Source organism: Micropterus dolomieu, linkage group LG21, assembly GCF_021292245.1.
Source record: "Micropterus dolomieu isolate WLL.071019.BEF.003 ecotype Adirondacks linkage group LG21, ASM2129224v1, whole genome shotgun sequence".
In the NCBI taxonomy this organism is placed as follows: domain Eukaryota; kingdom Metazoa; phylum Chordata; class Actinopteri; order Centrarchiformes; family Centrarchidae; genus Micropterus; species Micropterus dolomieu.
The window spans coordinates 34,150,286-34,165,970 of record NC_060170.1 but is presented as its reverse complement, the minus strand read 5'-3'; the positions used below and the strand labels follow the sequence as shown (position 1 = coordinate 34,165,970).

Sequence of the window (15,685 nt, the reverse complement as noted above, 5' to 3'; positions counted from 1 at the left end):
GTCCCCTTAAGGTTAGAGTCCCTAGATGTTAAAGGGTTAGAGTCCCCTTAAGGTTAGAGTCCCTAGATGTTAAAGGGTTAGAGTCCCCTTAAGGTTAGAGTCCCTAGATGTTAAAGGGTTAGAGTCCCCTTAAGGTTAGAGTCCCCTTAAGGTTAGAGTCCCCTTAAGGTTAGAGTCCCCTTAAGGTTAGAGTCCCCTTAAGGTTAGAGTCCCCTTAAGGTTAGAGTCCCCTTAAGGTTAGAGTCCCTAGATGTTAAAGGGTTAGAGTCCCCTTAAGGTTAGAGTCCCTAGATGTTAAAGGGTTAGAGTCCCCTTAAGGTTAGAGTCCCTAGATGTTAAAGGGTTAGAGTCCCCTTAAGTTTAGAGTCCCCTTAAGGTTAGAGTCCACTTAAGGTTAGAGTCCCCTTAAGGTTAGAGTCCCTAGATGTTAAAGGGTTAGAGTCCCCTTAAGTTTAGAGTCCACTTAAGGTTAGAGTCCCCTTAAGGTTAGAGTCCCTAGATGTTAAAGGGTTAGAGTCCCCTTTGGGTTGAGACCTGCCTGTTTTTATTTTCTATTTAACTAGATGTTAACCCCTAACTCTAAATCTAAGGTTCTGGGTTAAAAGAATGTCCAAAAAGGCCACCATACGCAGAATAAACCCTTTAGATTTAGCAGCACCGTCAGGACAGATTTGACATGTTTTACCCCACTACTGGAGAACAGAATATTTGTTTCCATTCCTCTGAGGTTTCTGAGCTTCTCAGTGTTTTCCTAAATGTACGGATGATGAAATGGTTGGGTAATGGCATCAGTGGACAAACCACGCAACAGTTCAGACACTATTTCAAAAAGGCAACTAGGATTTTATTTTTGTTTTAGGTTTAATGTTACAAAGGTTATGTGGAAATTCTTCTTTTTTTTTTTTTACAAGTACAAAAACTACCCAAACAGCTGTGAGTGATGCTTCATCTATAAATATCCATCTGCGTGACATTTACAGTCCACACAATGTAAAGACATGTACAACATGTTTGGTCACCTCCTTTAAATACTTGCACACACACACAGTGACGTTCTACGTTTGCCTTCTGTGGAGTTTGGATTTAGTTTTTGTCACCTGGCTGTTCTTCAAAGATTATTGCTCTCCTTCTGTTAGTGGACTTTTGGTTAATGTCCGTGTGATAGTTGGATGTTTTCTTTGTTTTGGGTCGGGGTTTATCTTGGACCTTTCCTGTCAGAATCACCTGTAGCTTCCATAGTGATTCTGTGTTTGTTTTTCTTCCTCAATTTAAAAGTTATGTAAATGTATGTGTACAGAAAAGTACTCCTCTCCAGTTTACATCAGCAAACCTCTCCCACAAACCACACTAGCTCTCCCTTGTGGTCAGGACCGCCTACTACCCGGGAGAAAATCTCAAATTCAATAGCTCCAGTGTTCAGACAAAGAACTGGGTCAAAGTAAAATCCTCTAATCCTACAAATCTGCATCACATTCCCTGTAAACCAAAAGTATCTCAGGCCCTGCTCAGTGTGAGGTCTCTGCGTGGCAAATCACTTTCAATCAATGATTCACAGCTTCAGTTTCTGTTTTAACAGAGACTTTGTTGGAAGACATCGATGGACAAAGTTCACAAATCCTGTACTTGAGTTAAAGTGCAGACACCCTTGCTAAGTATAACTCATCTAATAGTAGAAGAATTAAAATTTCTACTCGACTCAAAGTAGATGTGACAAACAGAATTTAAAAAAAAAAGTTACTAAAGTAGAAGTATGTAAATATAATCAGGACTGTTGTACTATCATGTATTAGATTATTATTATTCCTCCTGAATTAACGTAAAGCAGGATTTTACTGCTGTTGTTGAGCTGTTGCCATTTTTACCTGTTTAGTATCAGACTGCAGCTGATGATTATTTTCTACATTCTTTATTAATTGATTTTCAAAAATTTTGAAAATAGTGAGAAATGTTGTAACCCAGGGCCCAAAGTGACACCTTCACAACACTTTGTTTGTCGAACTAACAGTACAAATGTCCAAATTATTACAAATAATTTCAATAATTTAAAGGAAATTAATGAAATGTTTTTACAAGAAAAATGTCGTAAACTGTCAAAAAAGTTGCCAATTAATTTTCTGTCAACTGACTAATCCTGTCAGCTGTACTTGTGTAAAAATGTTGGGGAGTTTAATTTATAACAAAACATATTTTATAAACTCTGCATGTGTTTTGTGTGTAAAGATCTGACTTTGTAAAGTAACTGAAGCTGTCAGATAAATGCAGTGAAGTAAAAAGTACAACATCTCCCTCTGAGATGGGGTAAAAGTAGGACGTGGCATGAATAGAAAATACTTTAGTAAAGTAGAGTTACCTCAAAATTGTACTTGTACATAAACTTAGTCTCTGTTCAGACTCAAAGGTCAAAGGTCAGCAGCAGCCTGCTGTAGTTCTGATGCTCCTCCACATGAGGGCGCTGCTACACAGACAACATGTAGAGACTCTGTGACAGTAAATTTGGAAACAGATTTTTCAGCTCAGTAAATTATTATATTAATAATAAAGCAATAAAGCAGATTCTGGTCTTATTGTGAAAATTTATTTAAACCACAAATAATGTTTTTCTCTCTGTGAAACAACAGAAGTAGACACAGGAAGTGGAACAGTGATCCATTATTAACATCAAAGTCATTTCCCTGGTGTTCAAACTGAAGAATAGACCCACTTGGAAAAATAAATCTATTATAATCACATGTTATAAAACGTGTCAGCAGTGGAGGAAGTATTCTGATCCTTTACTGAAGTAAAAGTACAAACTGGAACTGTAAAATTACTCTTTCGTGTTTCAAGTCCTGTGTTGAAAATGTCATTTAAGGAAATCTATGTAGGTATAATCAGAAAAATGTGACTTTATAAATGTAGGCTATTATATTCCAAATATATACTTTACTATTTTATATTAAATCATTAGATTATTATCACTTATGCATTAATGTATGAGTAATGATAATAATATTCTCTCTCTGTTGGCTCTGTGTTTTGGTCTCCACCAGCTCCTGAGGGAAATATCGGAAATACGCTCCACCATGTTCACGGTTTGATGAGCTCAGGCAGATAAACATGTTTACATGTTCGCTTTTATTGGGTGTTTTCTTCAACACACTATTTCTGGCCAAACAGCCACGTTCACAATAACATAAAGCTTCCTGTGGCAGCATGGGGTTAGAGCACCACGGCTGTGTTAATTGACACATCAGCAGATGGAGGAAGCAGGAAGGTATAAATGGTGGCATGGCCCCCTTCCTCTTCCTCTTGCTGCTGCCGACACCAAGCAACCCACATCACTGTGCGCTGCGATGTGCGCAGCCGCTTTAATGTTAAAAGTAAACGCGCTCGTGTGGTCACTGATAATCCTGCTGCAAGCTGTTAATTCGGGTTGCTTGTGGTCCGAGGCTCCCTGTCTGTCAGCGTGGACCTTTCCCTCCCCATGTGGACGAGCGGTTGCTTGCCAGTGCGGCCTTCCTGCAGGGTTGGACCTTCCTTTCAGAGCATCGGGGACGTCCATTTGTCGTGTAGACTGGGTGAATCAGTTGTGTTTAGAGTGCTAACAGGGCGTTTGGTAACTGTGTTTGTAGGGCATGGAGCCTCCCTGAAGTGACAGTCCAGTCTCTTGCCTGCCCAGTGGAGGAGAAGCTGCCTTTCCTCTTTGTTTACATGCTAGAAAACCCTTTTTATGTACATGATAAAAGTTCTGTTTGAAAGTAAGCTTATACGAAAGTGTGATTGGGTGTCTCTGTTAGCTCTGTCGTTTAAGAGACTGTGTTTGTCACTTAGTGTAAATATTGTAAATATTCCGTTTTGTTTATATTGTTTTCTTTCCTCTGAAAACAAAGTTTGTTTCTGCAAGTACCTGTTTGCTCTGGAGTTAAATTAAGTTTGTTTTTTGTTAAACTAATTGATTTTGTTTGACTTAACAGTTGTTTTCTGTCTATTAACTTGTTTTGTGTCGCAGTTCTGTCTGGATGTTTCAAACTGTATGCATGTTGTGAAAAGCCTTTTAAAAAAGGAAATGTTAAAATAAAAGGAACTGCGTTGTGAATAGAACAACGTCTCTGACCCTCCCTTCTCCGGGTAGGACGAACCTCTGCGCCTTCATGTATCAGTGGCAGAATTATATTTCTTGGGGTGAATTTCCCCAGGTGGCGTAGCCTGTTTAATAATGCATGTCTTACAAATTTGTGGTAGGGTTAAAGCCAGGCTCGTTAGCGAGAACCGCAAACTATCCGTGGGCTCCTGAGCAGACGAATCATTTGGTATTTTATATGACCATAAAACCGTCTGTTCCACAGCAACACTTCTCCTCTCCTTCAGTCTCTGGCAAGAAACCTAACAGCTCAGAGGGATTGTGCAATGCCAAGATGGCGCCCCAGGAGCTATTTATTTTACACATAAAACAGCATATTTTGGACGAAAACAGTTCAATACAGTTAGAACAGAAACACTCACTACATCTTCCGAAATAATCAGACAGTTGAATTAACGCCTCTATTAAAATGTTTCAACATAAACGGCTTGGGCTTTATTTTCATCACAGTAACTTGAAGGTTAGACTTGGACATGAGTGTCTTATTCCCACATCTGCTCAATGTAGGAGTATCAATCAGGCTTAAGGCTTAAGGAAACGGTGCAGAGTCTGCGTGTCGCTGTGATGGTCAGGGTTGGGAATGCCTTATGTCAATGAGATGTCTCCACAGGGATAGAGGAACAAGTGTGTGTGTGTGTGTGTGTTTAACACCTCGGGGCAGCATCATATCACACCCCAAGAGGGTTGAAATGTCAAACATGTGTTATCACCCAACTGGACGCGCACGCACACACACACACACACACACACACACTCGCTCTCTCGTAAAATGTGTCATGAAGTTCATGACATGATTGTAAAATCAGATCACTTTCTGTTTCTACACACACAGCGTGCCTTCATGGTCCACAGGATATATATGTCTGCCGCGCACACACACACACACACACATCAGCAGTTGTAAATTGTGCATGACATCATTGTAAACACAGATCATTTGCCCGGGTCGGTTTTTGTGTACAGTGTTGAGTAAATGTTCCAACACACACACACATAAGCGAGAGAGTGTGTGTTATTTATTTTTAATGATCCAGAATGTGACAGCTGTCCGGAGCAGACGGAGCGCTGACTGTGTGTGTGTGTGATGGAGATGATTGACATCTGATCACTCATTCACCACCTCGCTTGTGTTCTGGAGCTTTCTTCAATCCCATCACATGATCTTCATCAGCAGTTGGCGTTTTCAGCACTCATCATGGAAACGCAGATATTCACATTTCTAATTTTGTCGTCCATGTTGTGTCTCACTTCACATCGACGTCAACAAAGCTCACAGGAAAAAAAACCAAACATCTACGTTTCCATCATCTCCTAATGATGACCATGTGAAATTAGGCGCTTTCATCAACAGGGGAGCCTTCTGGTGAAACCATGCAACACTCATGGCATGATTGAAAGATCTGTCTTTCCGTTTCTTTTAATAATCTCGGCCGGCCGATAAATCGGTCCTGGATGAGCTAAAGGTGTTTTCAACAAAACCTTGATTGTGCGCACGTGTATGGGTCGGCGGGGGAAGGCCCCACAAAACATTGTCCCCAGGGGCCTCTGACTTCTTAAACCTGGCCAGTTTCCAGGTGAGGGTGAGTTCGACTGCATATTTGTTTTACAGTACTCCAAAGGCGTTAGTGTTTCAGATGGAGCTGTGTGAAGTCTGATAAACGTCCTCAAGTGATGTCACTTGAGTCGGCGTCGGCTGAGGACTACAAGTTTGAAGAGGAAAGAAAGCTTCTTGCCGCTACTAGCATAACACATCCCAATCTCTGACAGAACTGCTGCATTGTGGGTAATGTAGGCAGAAGATTTTGCAAGGAAGAACAATGTGTGGAATAAAAAACAGATTACTGCGACTGTCGTTTTTGGACGAGGTTTGCAACTCACCAATAAAGGAAAAAGCATTCGCGGAGATCTTTGATTGATCGAAAGTTAACTTTTCCAGCGGCGCTGGTTAAATGTACTCAGAGCAGCCGATACGAGTCGCCTCCATCCTGATTAAAATGTCGCCATGGTAGAGGCTAGTCAATCAGCTTGTTGCCCCGCCCTAAAGCCTCCCCTGCTTTCTGTCTATTTTCCTTGAAATGGGACCATAATTTAAGACCATAAACTCATCAGGAAAGTGTTTACTGAGGGAATAAATCAGCTGAGAAGTGGAAACATTTTCTCAGAGACTTCTATACAATCACACTTCTTTCTGCAGCCGCTGGAGTCGCCCCCTGCTGGCTGCTGGAGAGGATGCAGGTTTAAAGCTCCTCAGCATTGGCTTCACTTTTCAGATCCGGAGGTTCCTGTTTGATTTTAAGCCAAACCATGATCTTTTCCTTTGTAGCTGCATGAGGGGCTTAGGCTCTCTACAACAGTTTATCCTGAGGGATAAAATCAAGAAACTACTTCACTGACAAATCAGAAATGAGACTATAAAACCGGCAATAAAAAAACTGCATCTATAAATAAGTTCATTCACACCTCCGGGCTCTCCCTCCATCCTCTGTGCCTCCTTCATTCTGTCTCCATCACTCCTTCGCTCTCTCTCTCTCTGTTCGTCCATGTCTCTCACGCTCCTGTTAAAGTCAAATCCCAGTACAGTAAGTTCACTGGGTGGGAGAGAGATGGGCGAGAGAGCATCAGACAGAACATAGGGAGAGAGAGGGAGGGGGGAGGTTACATGTAAAACATTTATTTCTGCTGGGTCGGGATCTGACACACTTCATCCAACCTGTGAAGCTGGCGGCCACTGAGCCGAAGCTCTGAGCGAAGGTTTGTGTTTATTCTGGTTTTAATCAGTGAAACTAAAATATTTTGTTGTTTTTAACTTTCAGTGTTTAATGTCAGAAATGATTTTCAGTAGTGAAGTAAAGAGATTTATTTATTTCTGATGTAGTTACTCGTTTCTTTTAAGCAAACTTTAATATCTTATGTGTTTTTAACAGCTTTAAAGTATTAGACTAATTAAAGGTATTAATCAGAAATCATTACATCTGTTTACCAGTGGTGGAAAGTACATTTACTCAAGTACTGTACTTAAGTTTTTGCTACTTCTACTTCACCACATCTCAGAGAGATATATTGTACATTTTACTTAATTAATAATTAAGTAATAATTACTTTGTAGATTCTAATTAATACAAAATATAATCAACAAATTATGATGTATTATTACAGATAAAGACGCTGATGCTTTTGTACTTTTACTCAAGTAAAATTTTTAATTGTACCAGAGTATTTCTACACTGTGGTATTAGTACTTAATACTTACTTACTTAATTAAAAGGTCTGAGTACGTCTCCCACCTCTGCTCTGCAATAGAAGAGGAAAATCTTTGACCGTTTACGCCACTACTTTGTTCAGTTTATAAAATATAATGGATTCTTGTATGTTTTGATTTATTTTTTGATACTTTAAATGAGCTCAACCTCCACCAGCACCAGGAAGTACTCTTATATGCAGTATAAACTGTGAAAAGAATTAGTACTTTTTCTTTGAGCCTTAATACATCTGCACTTTTATTTAGGTAAAACTTTGCAGTAGTTTTACTTGCAGTGGAGTATTTTCATTATGATTTATTTATACTTTTATTTAAGCAGAGGATATTTGTCTTGTCTGATATTATTGTTAGTACTACAGTAGTATTACCATTATCTTATTATAGCAAAGCTTTATTGCTGTCGATGAATTTTGCTTTAAGCTGCAGTAAACTGCAACTTAATACCTGCTGAGAGTCGTCTTGTTTCTAGTGGTGGAAAATAACTTTCCTGAAGTACTATGCTTACGTACAGATTTGAGGTTCTTTACTTTACACTTTTTAATCCACTACATTTATCTGACAGTTGGTCCTTTTCAGATCAATATTCATACGTCAAATAGTTTATTAAATGTGTTCTATTAGACATGAAACTACCCAACAGTGTAGTTGCTTTAAATCATTGTAACGGCTTTTGTTGTTTACCTTGATAATCAGCTATGAAAATATCATCAATCACCAATTATTGTAGTTGTTAGAATTGGCTTCACCTTGACAACATTTAGATGCTGCTTAGACAGTAAATCAGGAGTAAAATGCCAACAAAAAACACTTTTACTTTTTAGGACTTTTACTTTTAATACTTGAGTACAATTTGCTGGTAATACTTGTGTGTTTTTACTTAAGTAAAAGATCAGAGTACTTCTGCCACCGCTGGTTGTTTTTGACTTCCAGAGACTGAAGGCCTTACCAGGGTCAGTTCACTGTGACATCCAAATACTTTAAACCTTTAAGAGGGCAGTGGATAAAAGACCTTCAGCTTGGTGTTAAGTTCCTCCTTAATCAAAGTATCATTAGGAGCAGAATGAGTATTATCAGTATTGTGTTGTTACAGATGAACCTGGCTCTGATCCACGACCGAATGCATATTAAGAATTTCTGGGAGAAGAAGATTAACAATGACTGTCAGTATGCCGAGAGCGAGGAGCAGAGGATGAACAAGAGCGCACTGAACAAGTAGGCAAGAACACACACATGTACACAGCAGCAAACCAACCTCCGACTGTGTTAGGGCCCTTTCACACCTGCCTTTTTCGGTCCGGACTTTCGGACTTTTCAGTTTGATCCAAACCAAAATTGCACGTGGCCAGGACCAAAAAGCCAAAATTTGGTCCGACAAAAAGAGGTAGTTTGGGCCCAGATCAAACTTTTGTAATGTGAAAGCATTTTTTGAATGGTTCAGACTTTCAGACTATTCACAGGAAGTTGGTGGTTCCCATGAAAACGGGAAACAAGCGAGAAAATTACCCAAAATATTAAGAAAAGGTTGTTCTATTTCTATGCACAAATATATGCGGTATTCAGAGACTTTACTTAAGTAAAAGTAGCAGAACCACATTGTGAAAATACTCCATAATGCTGTTGCTACTGATGCTGGGTCTCAATTCGCACCCTTTCACAGTTACTACTTTGAGGGTACAAGTGTGTTCACACTGAGAAATACAGCAGAGTACATGGATGGTGCACTCATAACGGCCAAAAAGTTGAGTGTGGAACGGTGGACACTTCTCACCCTTAACAGCCGCCATTTTAGCAACGTAGCAAAAGGGGGCAGGACCTACAACATAGGATAAGCAAAAAGCAGAAGAGAGAGAGGCCGACAACAGGACATTTTTTTACAACTTTCATAGATTATGTCATCACTAAATGTACCTCTGAGAAGTTCTGAGGCGAGAAATCAAATGTGCAGATGTCGAATATTGGCAGTTTTACGAAAATTGATGGTGAATCGAAAATGTGCTCAGATGTTTTTGGAGTTGAGAAGCTCTGCAACTGCCGGCCTGTCAATCACGCTCACAGAGCCCTGTGCTCCTCCACTGCAGCCAATGCAGTAGCTGACTCCATCAACAACGGCAGAAGAAACCACAGCTGTAGGATAGTTTTAATGTTCATACCGCTATTATTCTGCCATTACATTATGAGTAATTTAAATTAAGAGACATCTGGCTCGTGATGTACAGAAAATTCTGGCTTGTGAAACTTAAAAAAAAAAAAAAAGAAGTAGAAAAGGGGGACTTTCGTTACTTTATAAATTATTATTATTATATCAGATAATACTCTGTGAGTGTACAGTTGTGGTTACAATATTTGCTTTCTGTTGCTTTTATTTTATATAATTATTATTTATGCACCGAAGAAAATTCCTTTTAAGTTAAAACTTGGCAGTAAACCCGATTCTGAGCATTTTCTTTTTGGTGATTAAGCCTGGAGGTTATTTTGGAGCTCTGCAGGCGGCCTCTGTGCTGGGGGAATTGCACAATCTTGCCATAGTCATTTCTGGTTAGTGCACAACAGCAGTGTTTGATTTGAGACAACACTACCCGCACTAAGCAAGTAAATACATTGTGTACACAGTGTACTGCATGTACTAAAGGCAGTACCTGAATTGAGTCACAGCTGAAGTAAAAGTCCTGTATTGAAAATCTATGTATGTAAGTATTATCAGCAAATGAGTAAAAAGTAAAAGTACTCACAATGCTACATAAAACCCCCTTTCCCCTTTTGGAAGCAAACAGAACATCATCATCTGCAAAGAAGCAGATATGTAATCTTGAGGTTACCAGTTCAGACACTGTCTCCTGGATGCAAAAGCACAACATGAAGCTTTGTCCGTATCAGTCATGCCAGGGATTTGGATAAAGCTCTCCCTCCAGTTATACAAGGATTGGATGGCTTGTAGAAATGTACCCCATATTTTTTGCAATATGCAAAAAATGACATATGTCTTACTAAAGTATAGGAAACATACTTCCCTGCCCCCTTCAGAATCCTTACCCTCCTTGATCTGAGATTTGAATGTATTGAGATTACCCTGTGTTTTTTGCCAAAAGCCCAATGCGTTAGCACCCCTGCAACATTGCATGAGCGGTCCCATTCAAATGAATGCCAGTGGCATTATGCTTCTCCTGAGTCCTCCAACTCTGACACATCCACAGAGGGGGTATCTGCGGGTTCAAGAGTTCCTTAAAATGTCCCTTCAACCACCCAACAATATTCCCAATCAAGGTCAGCAGTTCTCTTTCCCTGCTGAGCGCAGCCCTGGCAAGGCCCCTTTCTGAGTCGTCTGGCAGTGTGGCCAAACCTTTAAAGGCCAACCCGATCTTCCGTCACCTCCCCAAACTCCACTGCCAGCATGACAGTGGCCCTAGGAGCCCCCATAAGACCGCTAATATACACAGTATATCAGATGTGCTTGCCAAAAGTTGTTGAACAACTTCTGAAAATGCCTTCATCCACACCCTCCCGACATTTCGGTTTTCTGAATCCTGACAATCAATCAATCATTCCTAACTTCACATTTTCATTGGTCATCTGTGCGTAAGTGAAAAGGTAGGCAGGGTTGAACTTCTCTATGAACTTCTTCTTCACACACCTACTTCTATCACCTTTCATGTGAACAACTGAGTGCAACACACTGTTACACGTCTTGCAGGAGTGATCGTCTTACGGTTTGTGCCGTTATCCCCATTTGTACAATGCATCACATCTTTTTGCCACATAAATTGGTTTGTTTTGCACATATTCCCGCCTATAGGCCTTCTAGCAGGTGCACACCTACAAGCTTACCTCACAGGCCACCCAGAAAGACACCCTATTCTGGGCAAACCCAGAATGAATGTGGTTTCAGTTGTGGTAGACATAAGACTGTCTGACAAATAGACACATCTAAAAACAGATCCTCTCATTACAAACAGCCTCTCGTCTCTCAGTGAGCTGTAAGATATACCAGGACAAACACACACTCGACCCTCGCAGACAGACTGGTCGTTAAAGGTCTCAGTAATGATGATCACTAACGGGCGGAAACATCAGCCAGACTTTAACCTGAACTCACCTCGCCCTGTAAACTGACCATCAATACTCCGGAGTTTTATAATTACACATATAATACTCAGGAGATGTTTCAACTGTTGCCAACATATTGGCAAAATAGGAAAAGGCAGCTACATTACAGTCAGTCTTTTGATTGTTTGATATCTAACTATGACAAACCTTGTATTTGGTTTGTCAGACCTACTTAGTCTGATCCTTTAACAATTACACTTCTCTCCCAAACTTCCTTTACCTTTTGATACAACCATAGCGTGACGTGACGTAGTGTGTGAAACCTTGTTCTTCCATAGATATTTGATATTGATCCAACATCACTGACAGTCACAAATAGAGCACAAAGGGTTAGTATATGTATATCTATATGTACTGTTTATTTCTTAGCAAAGCTAAAAACTCGATGGATGGCAAAGTCTGTCTGTCCACCACTTCGGTTCAGACTGAAACATCTCGAAAACAGTTGGATGGATTGTGATGAAACCAACCTCAGAAGCACCCAGAACATCTTGACATATAAATTATAGTTAGTTATCAACAATCACAGCTTTGATGCTTTCTTGGCCACAGTATTTTATTTGGTCCTTCTGTATTGGAGGTGGGCTGCCTGTCTTCATGTGCTGTAATAAAATGATGGATGGAGGGAGAGCTCTGAAGTATGAATTAACTTATTTATAGATGCAGCTTTTTATTGCCGGACTAAGTTCAAGTCTCACTTCTGATTAACCAATGAGGCTCTGAAGTAGTTTAATCATTTTAAAGTTTGAGAAACTTTAAAGGACAATGCTGGCACAATAATGGAGGAATGTTTTTAGCCATGCTATCCCAGCAGCTGTTGGATGAAAAAATGTGGTTCAGATCTTCATGTTTCCCTTCAGGATCAACTGAAGGGAAACATGAACTTTGGTGATCCTCTGACTTTTCATTTAGCATCATCATCATGTCAACATGTTAATGTGTCCAACACTTTGGTTTATGACCAAATACCTGCAGAACTAATGAGATTCCCATCAGCCTTGGATGTGCACTGTGTTTAATGCCAGTTGGCTAATGTTAGCATGCCAACAAGCTAAAGTAAAATGGTGAACATGGTACATCAAACCTGCTAAAAACAAGCATAATGTTGGCATTTTCTACTAAAAAGCCTCTGGGTTGGTGGAAGGATGGCGAGAGAAGGAACGAGCGGTCTGATTGGAGGTGATCTGGATGTGATGGTCCAGCTGGTGATGAGGAACCAGTCTGGCGTTGCTGCACAGCTCTGTTTGAATAGGCGATAGTCTGGACCACAAGGATTAGAACATGACCTAATACAAACAATGTCAAAGGCCATAACAAACTTTTTAATATGGTTCATATAAAATGTATACCATTTCTCATGAACCTCCTCCGTTGTGCCAAACACGTTGTTGGGGAAGCTGTCAGCATGCAGATTCTTCTTCTGTCAGACCTTCATTACATTATAATGGGATTTTCAGGCGTATGGTAAATATCCTATTAAACCGTCACCTCTTAGCCAAGTATTAGCCCGATCCCTCCTAACTCCAGTGTTCTACTCCTCTATCCCCCTTAACCTCGCACCACCTCTTCAGCCCATCACACCTAATCCCCCAGCTATCCATTACCCTGTACCCCTAATCCCCCACCTATCAATACCATGTATCGCCTAATCCTCCAGCTATCTGTTACCATGTACCTCCCAACTCCATAACTATCTAGCCCCCCCCGTTGCCTCTAACCCCGGCTCTAGTCTCCGCTAATTGTGAACGTTATGTGTGACCCGGCGGGAGGCTGGAAAACTGTGTGACAGATAGTCGAGGTGATAATCACAGAGTGATGACTGACGGTGGCCGGCTGACAGCAGATAGGAAGCACGGATACACGAGGCCGAAATTAGAAGATATTCTAAATAATAACAGTATGACTTTGTCAGTCGGAGTGCACGGAAAGATGACATTACATTAAATTCTTAACATGTTGAAGCAAAGTTTCCATCCTACTTTATTAGCTGGGACTAAACATATTTCTACCCTCAATGCAGATCAGTTTAAGTGTGAGCTACAACAAGTGGTGTATTCAAGGATTGGTCGAACAACAGAGAATAAATTGGTATAGAAATGTCAAATTTTTCTGATTCTAGCTTCTCCAATGTGAGGATTTTCTGTCATATATGATAATATGCTGAATATTTTGGGGTTTGAGATAGTTTTGAATGAAACAAGGTATTTGAATACATCTCTTTGGGCTGTGGGAGGTTATAACAACAGGTTTTACTTGTTTCTTTATGGACAAAACAATCACTTAATCGAGAAGAAATCTGCATATTAATTGATCATGAAAATACTGTGCCTGGCGGGATGTCTTGGTAAAGCTCATGCAACCCGTTCTCACTCCCAAGTCTTCACGGCCCCTTAGCGTAATTTGCTAACAGCTGCTGTTGGATATAAATAACAGAAATCAGAATAAGGAGGTGGTTGCGGTGGAGGAGTTGGCCAGAAACTGGGCTTTAGTGGTAACCAGGTGTTTGTTCCCCATATGAAACTAAAAGTCAACATTGCTTGTTATGTGTGAAGTTACATAGATTTTTCAAGCTCAGTAAGTTACTTATGCATTTATGTACGTTTTTTAACCCTATCCACGATCTTTTCCTAAACCTAACTACATTCTGACATTTCACAACATCAACCACTAGTTTTATTTTAAAGGACTTCCTGGACGTTGCATATTTATTGTTAACATGACCACGGAGCTCTTCTCGTGCAAAAACAACGCTAAAGGGTACCCAGGGCGTTAAAAGCGACACCAAGGCATCTTGACCAAGCGTGCAATGTGTTGGCTCAGGAGACGATTGGCTTACAGAGGAAGGCCGTCAGGTGATCCAGCTCACCTGGGCTCCATTTCTCTCAGTTTCATCCCTCCGTCCTCACTAAGAAATACCTTTTCTCTCCAACATTGTCTCCAGAGTGGACAACCAGCTTGTGGCAGTAAAGGTTAGCCAGGTGTTTCAGTGTGGACAGCGACCAAAGCAACCCAGATACCCTCGCGTGGACACATTTAAACTGCGTTTTAAAAATGATCCAGAGGTTCTAAAAGCTGAACCATGAGCTCAGTCTCAGCCTATTGTTTTAGTAAAGCTTAGTTTAAATACTTTTTAATGTTTAGAGGAATCAGCTGCTTGTTCTGAGTGATGGGGTCCAACTTGAACAAACAATTTTCTGCCAAAGTTTGAAGAGTTTTGTTTATCTTTGTTATTAAATTGGAAGATTTTCTATATTTGCTCTTCTCTTGAAGTGACTCTGTTGAAAAAACCTGATGTCATGGATTTCTGAGCAATGGCAGAGCCAGGCGGCGTTCGTTGGAGGAGTGTAGTGGCCTTAAGCTTGTATTATGAAATTTAAGTCGATAGTGCAGACCCAGTAGTCACTCTGTATGCAGCAGGAGCCAGTGGAGGTCACTGAGTAATGGAGGGACATGGGTCCTTTTGGGCTGATCAAAACGTGCTGCTGCTTTCTGAACCATTTGTAAGGGTTTCACCACACAACCATGGCCTGTACCAGAAGCTGGGTGGCGTACTGAGTATGTGCAGTACGAGTAAGCAGCCTCATCAACATAGTTATCATGCAATGTACGTGTGTAAAAAAACGTTGCAGGGTTGGCCTCTGGCTGACTCGCCATTTAGGGCTTTGATGGACGGGAAGACAAACGAATTCTCAAAGTAGCTGAGCCCGCACTGAGGATTATTATACTATGCTATCTACCTGTCCACCTTTCTGTCTGGGTATCTGTGTTTGTGTCCGCCTGCTGAGGTCAGGGGGATTGTCAGCAGCTGAAAGAACAAATGGAATAATCCAGAAACCTCGACAGGAAGGTGACAAAGAGACTTTTTGGACAGCTGATAGTGAGGGTTAGGTTACACACACACACACACACACACACACACACACACACACACGCACCTTGACAGACATGCACAAACACACTTGCATTTACTCACGTACAGTATGTCTGTACTTTCTTTGTGTTGCTGTCTCTTTCACAGTCACACACGTTTGCATCTCTTGCATGGACCCACACACACACACTCACACACACACTCACACAAACACAAACACACTCACACACAAACACACAAACACACTCACACACTCACACACACACACACACACACACACACACACACACACACACACACACACACACACACACACACACACACACACACACAC

General features: G+C 40.7%; 3 protein-coding genes across 6 annotated transcripts in view; 1 reads left to right on the top strand and 2 right to left on the bottom strand.

The window, feature by feature from the left end:
• The window catches only part of LOC123960356 (scavenger receptor cysteine-rich type 1 protein M130-like), a 549,618-nt gene that overhangs the window by 425,424 nt on the left and 108,509 nt on the right, over positions 1 to 15,685 (bottom strand). The gene's annotated exons all lie outside the window — the stretch shown is intronic.
• Positions 1 to 15,685, bottom strand: part of lrrc2 (leucine rich repeat containing 2) — a 33,879-nt gene that overhangs the window by 15,623 nt on the left and 2,571 nt on the right. The gene's annotated exons all lie outside the window — the stretch shown is intronic.
• The window catches only part of LOC123960218 (protein FAM240B), an 11,201-nt gene continuing 2,331 nt past the window's right edge, over positions 6,816 to 15,685 (top strand). Inside the window, exons 1-2 of the mRNA XM_046034864.1 lie at positions 6,816 to 6,871; positions 8,470 to 8,591. Of these exons, the coding sequence (XP_045890820.1) occupies positions 8,470 to 8,591 (122 nt within the window). The 5' untranslated portion in view covers positions 6,816 to 6,871. The remainder of the gene's footprint in view (positions 6,872 to 8,469; positions 8,592 to 15,685) is intronic.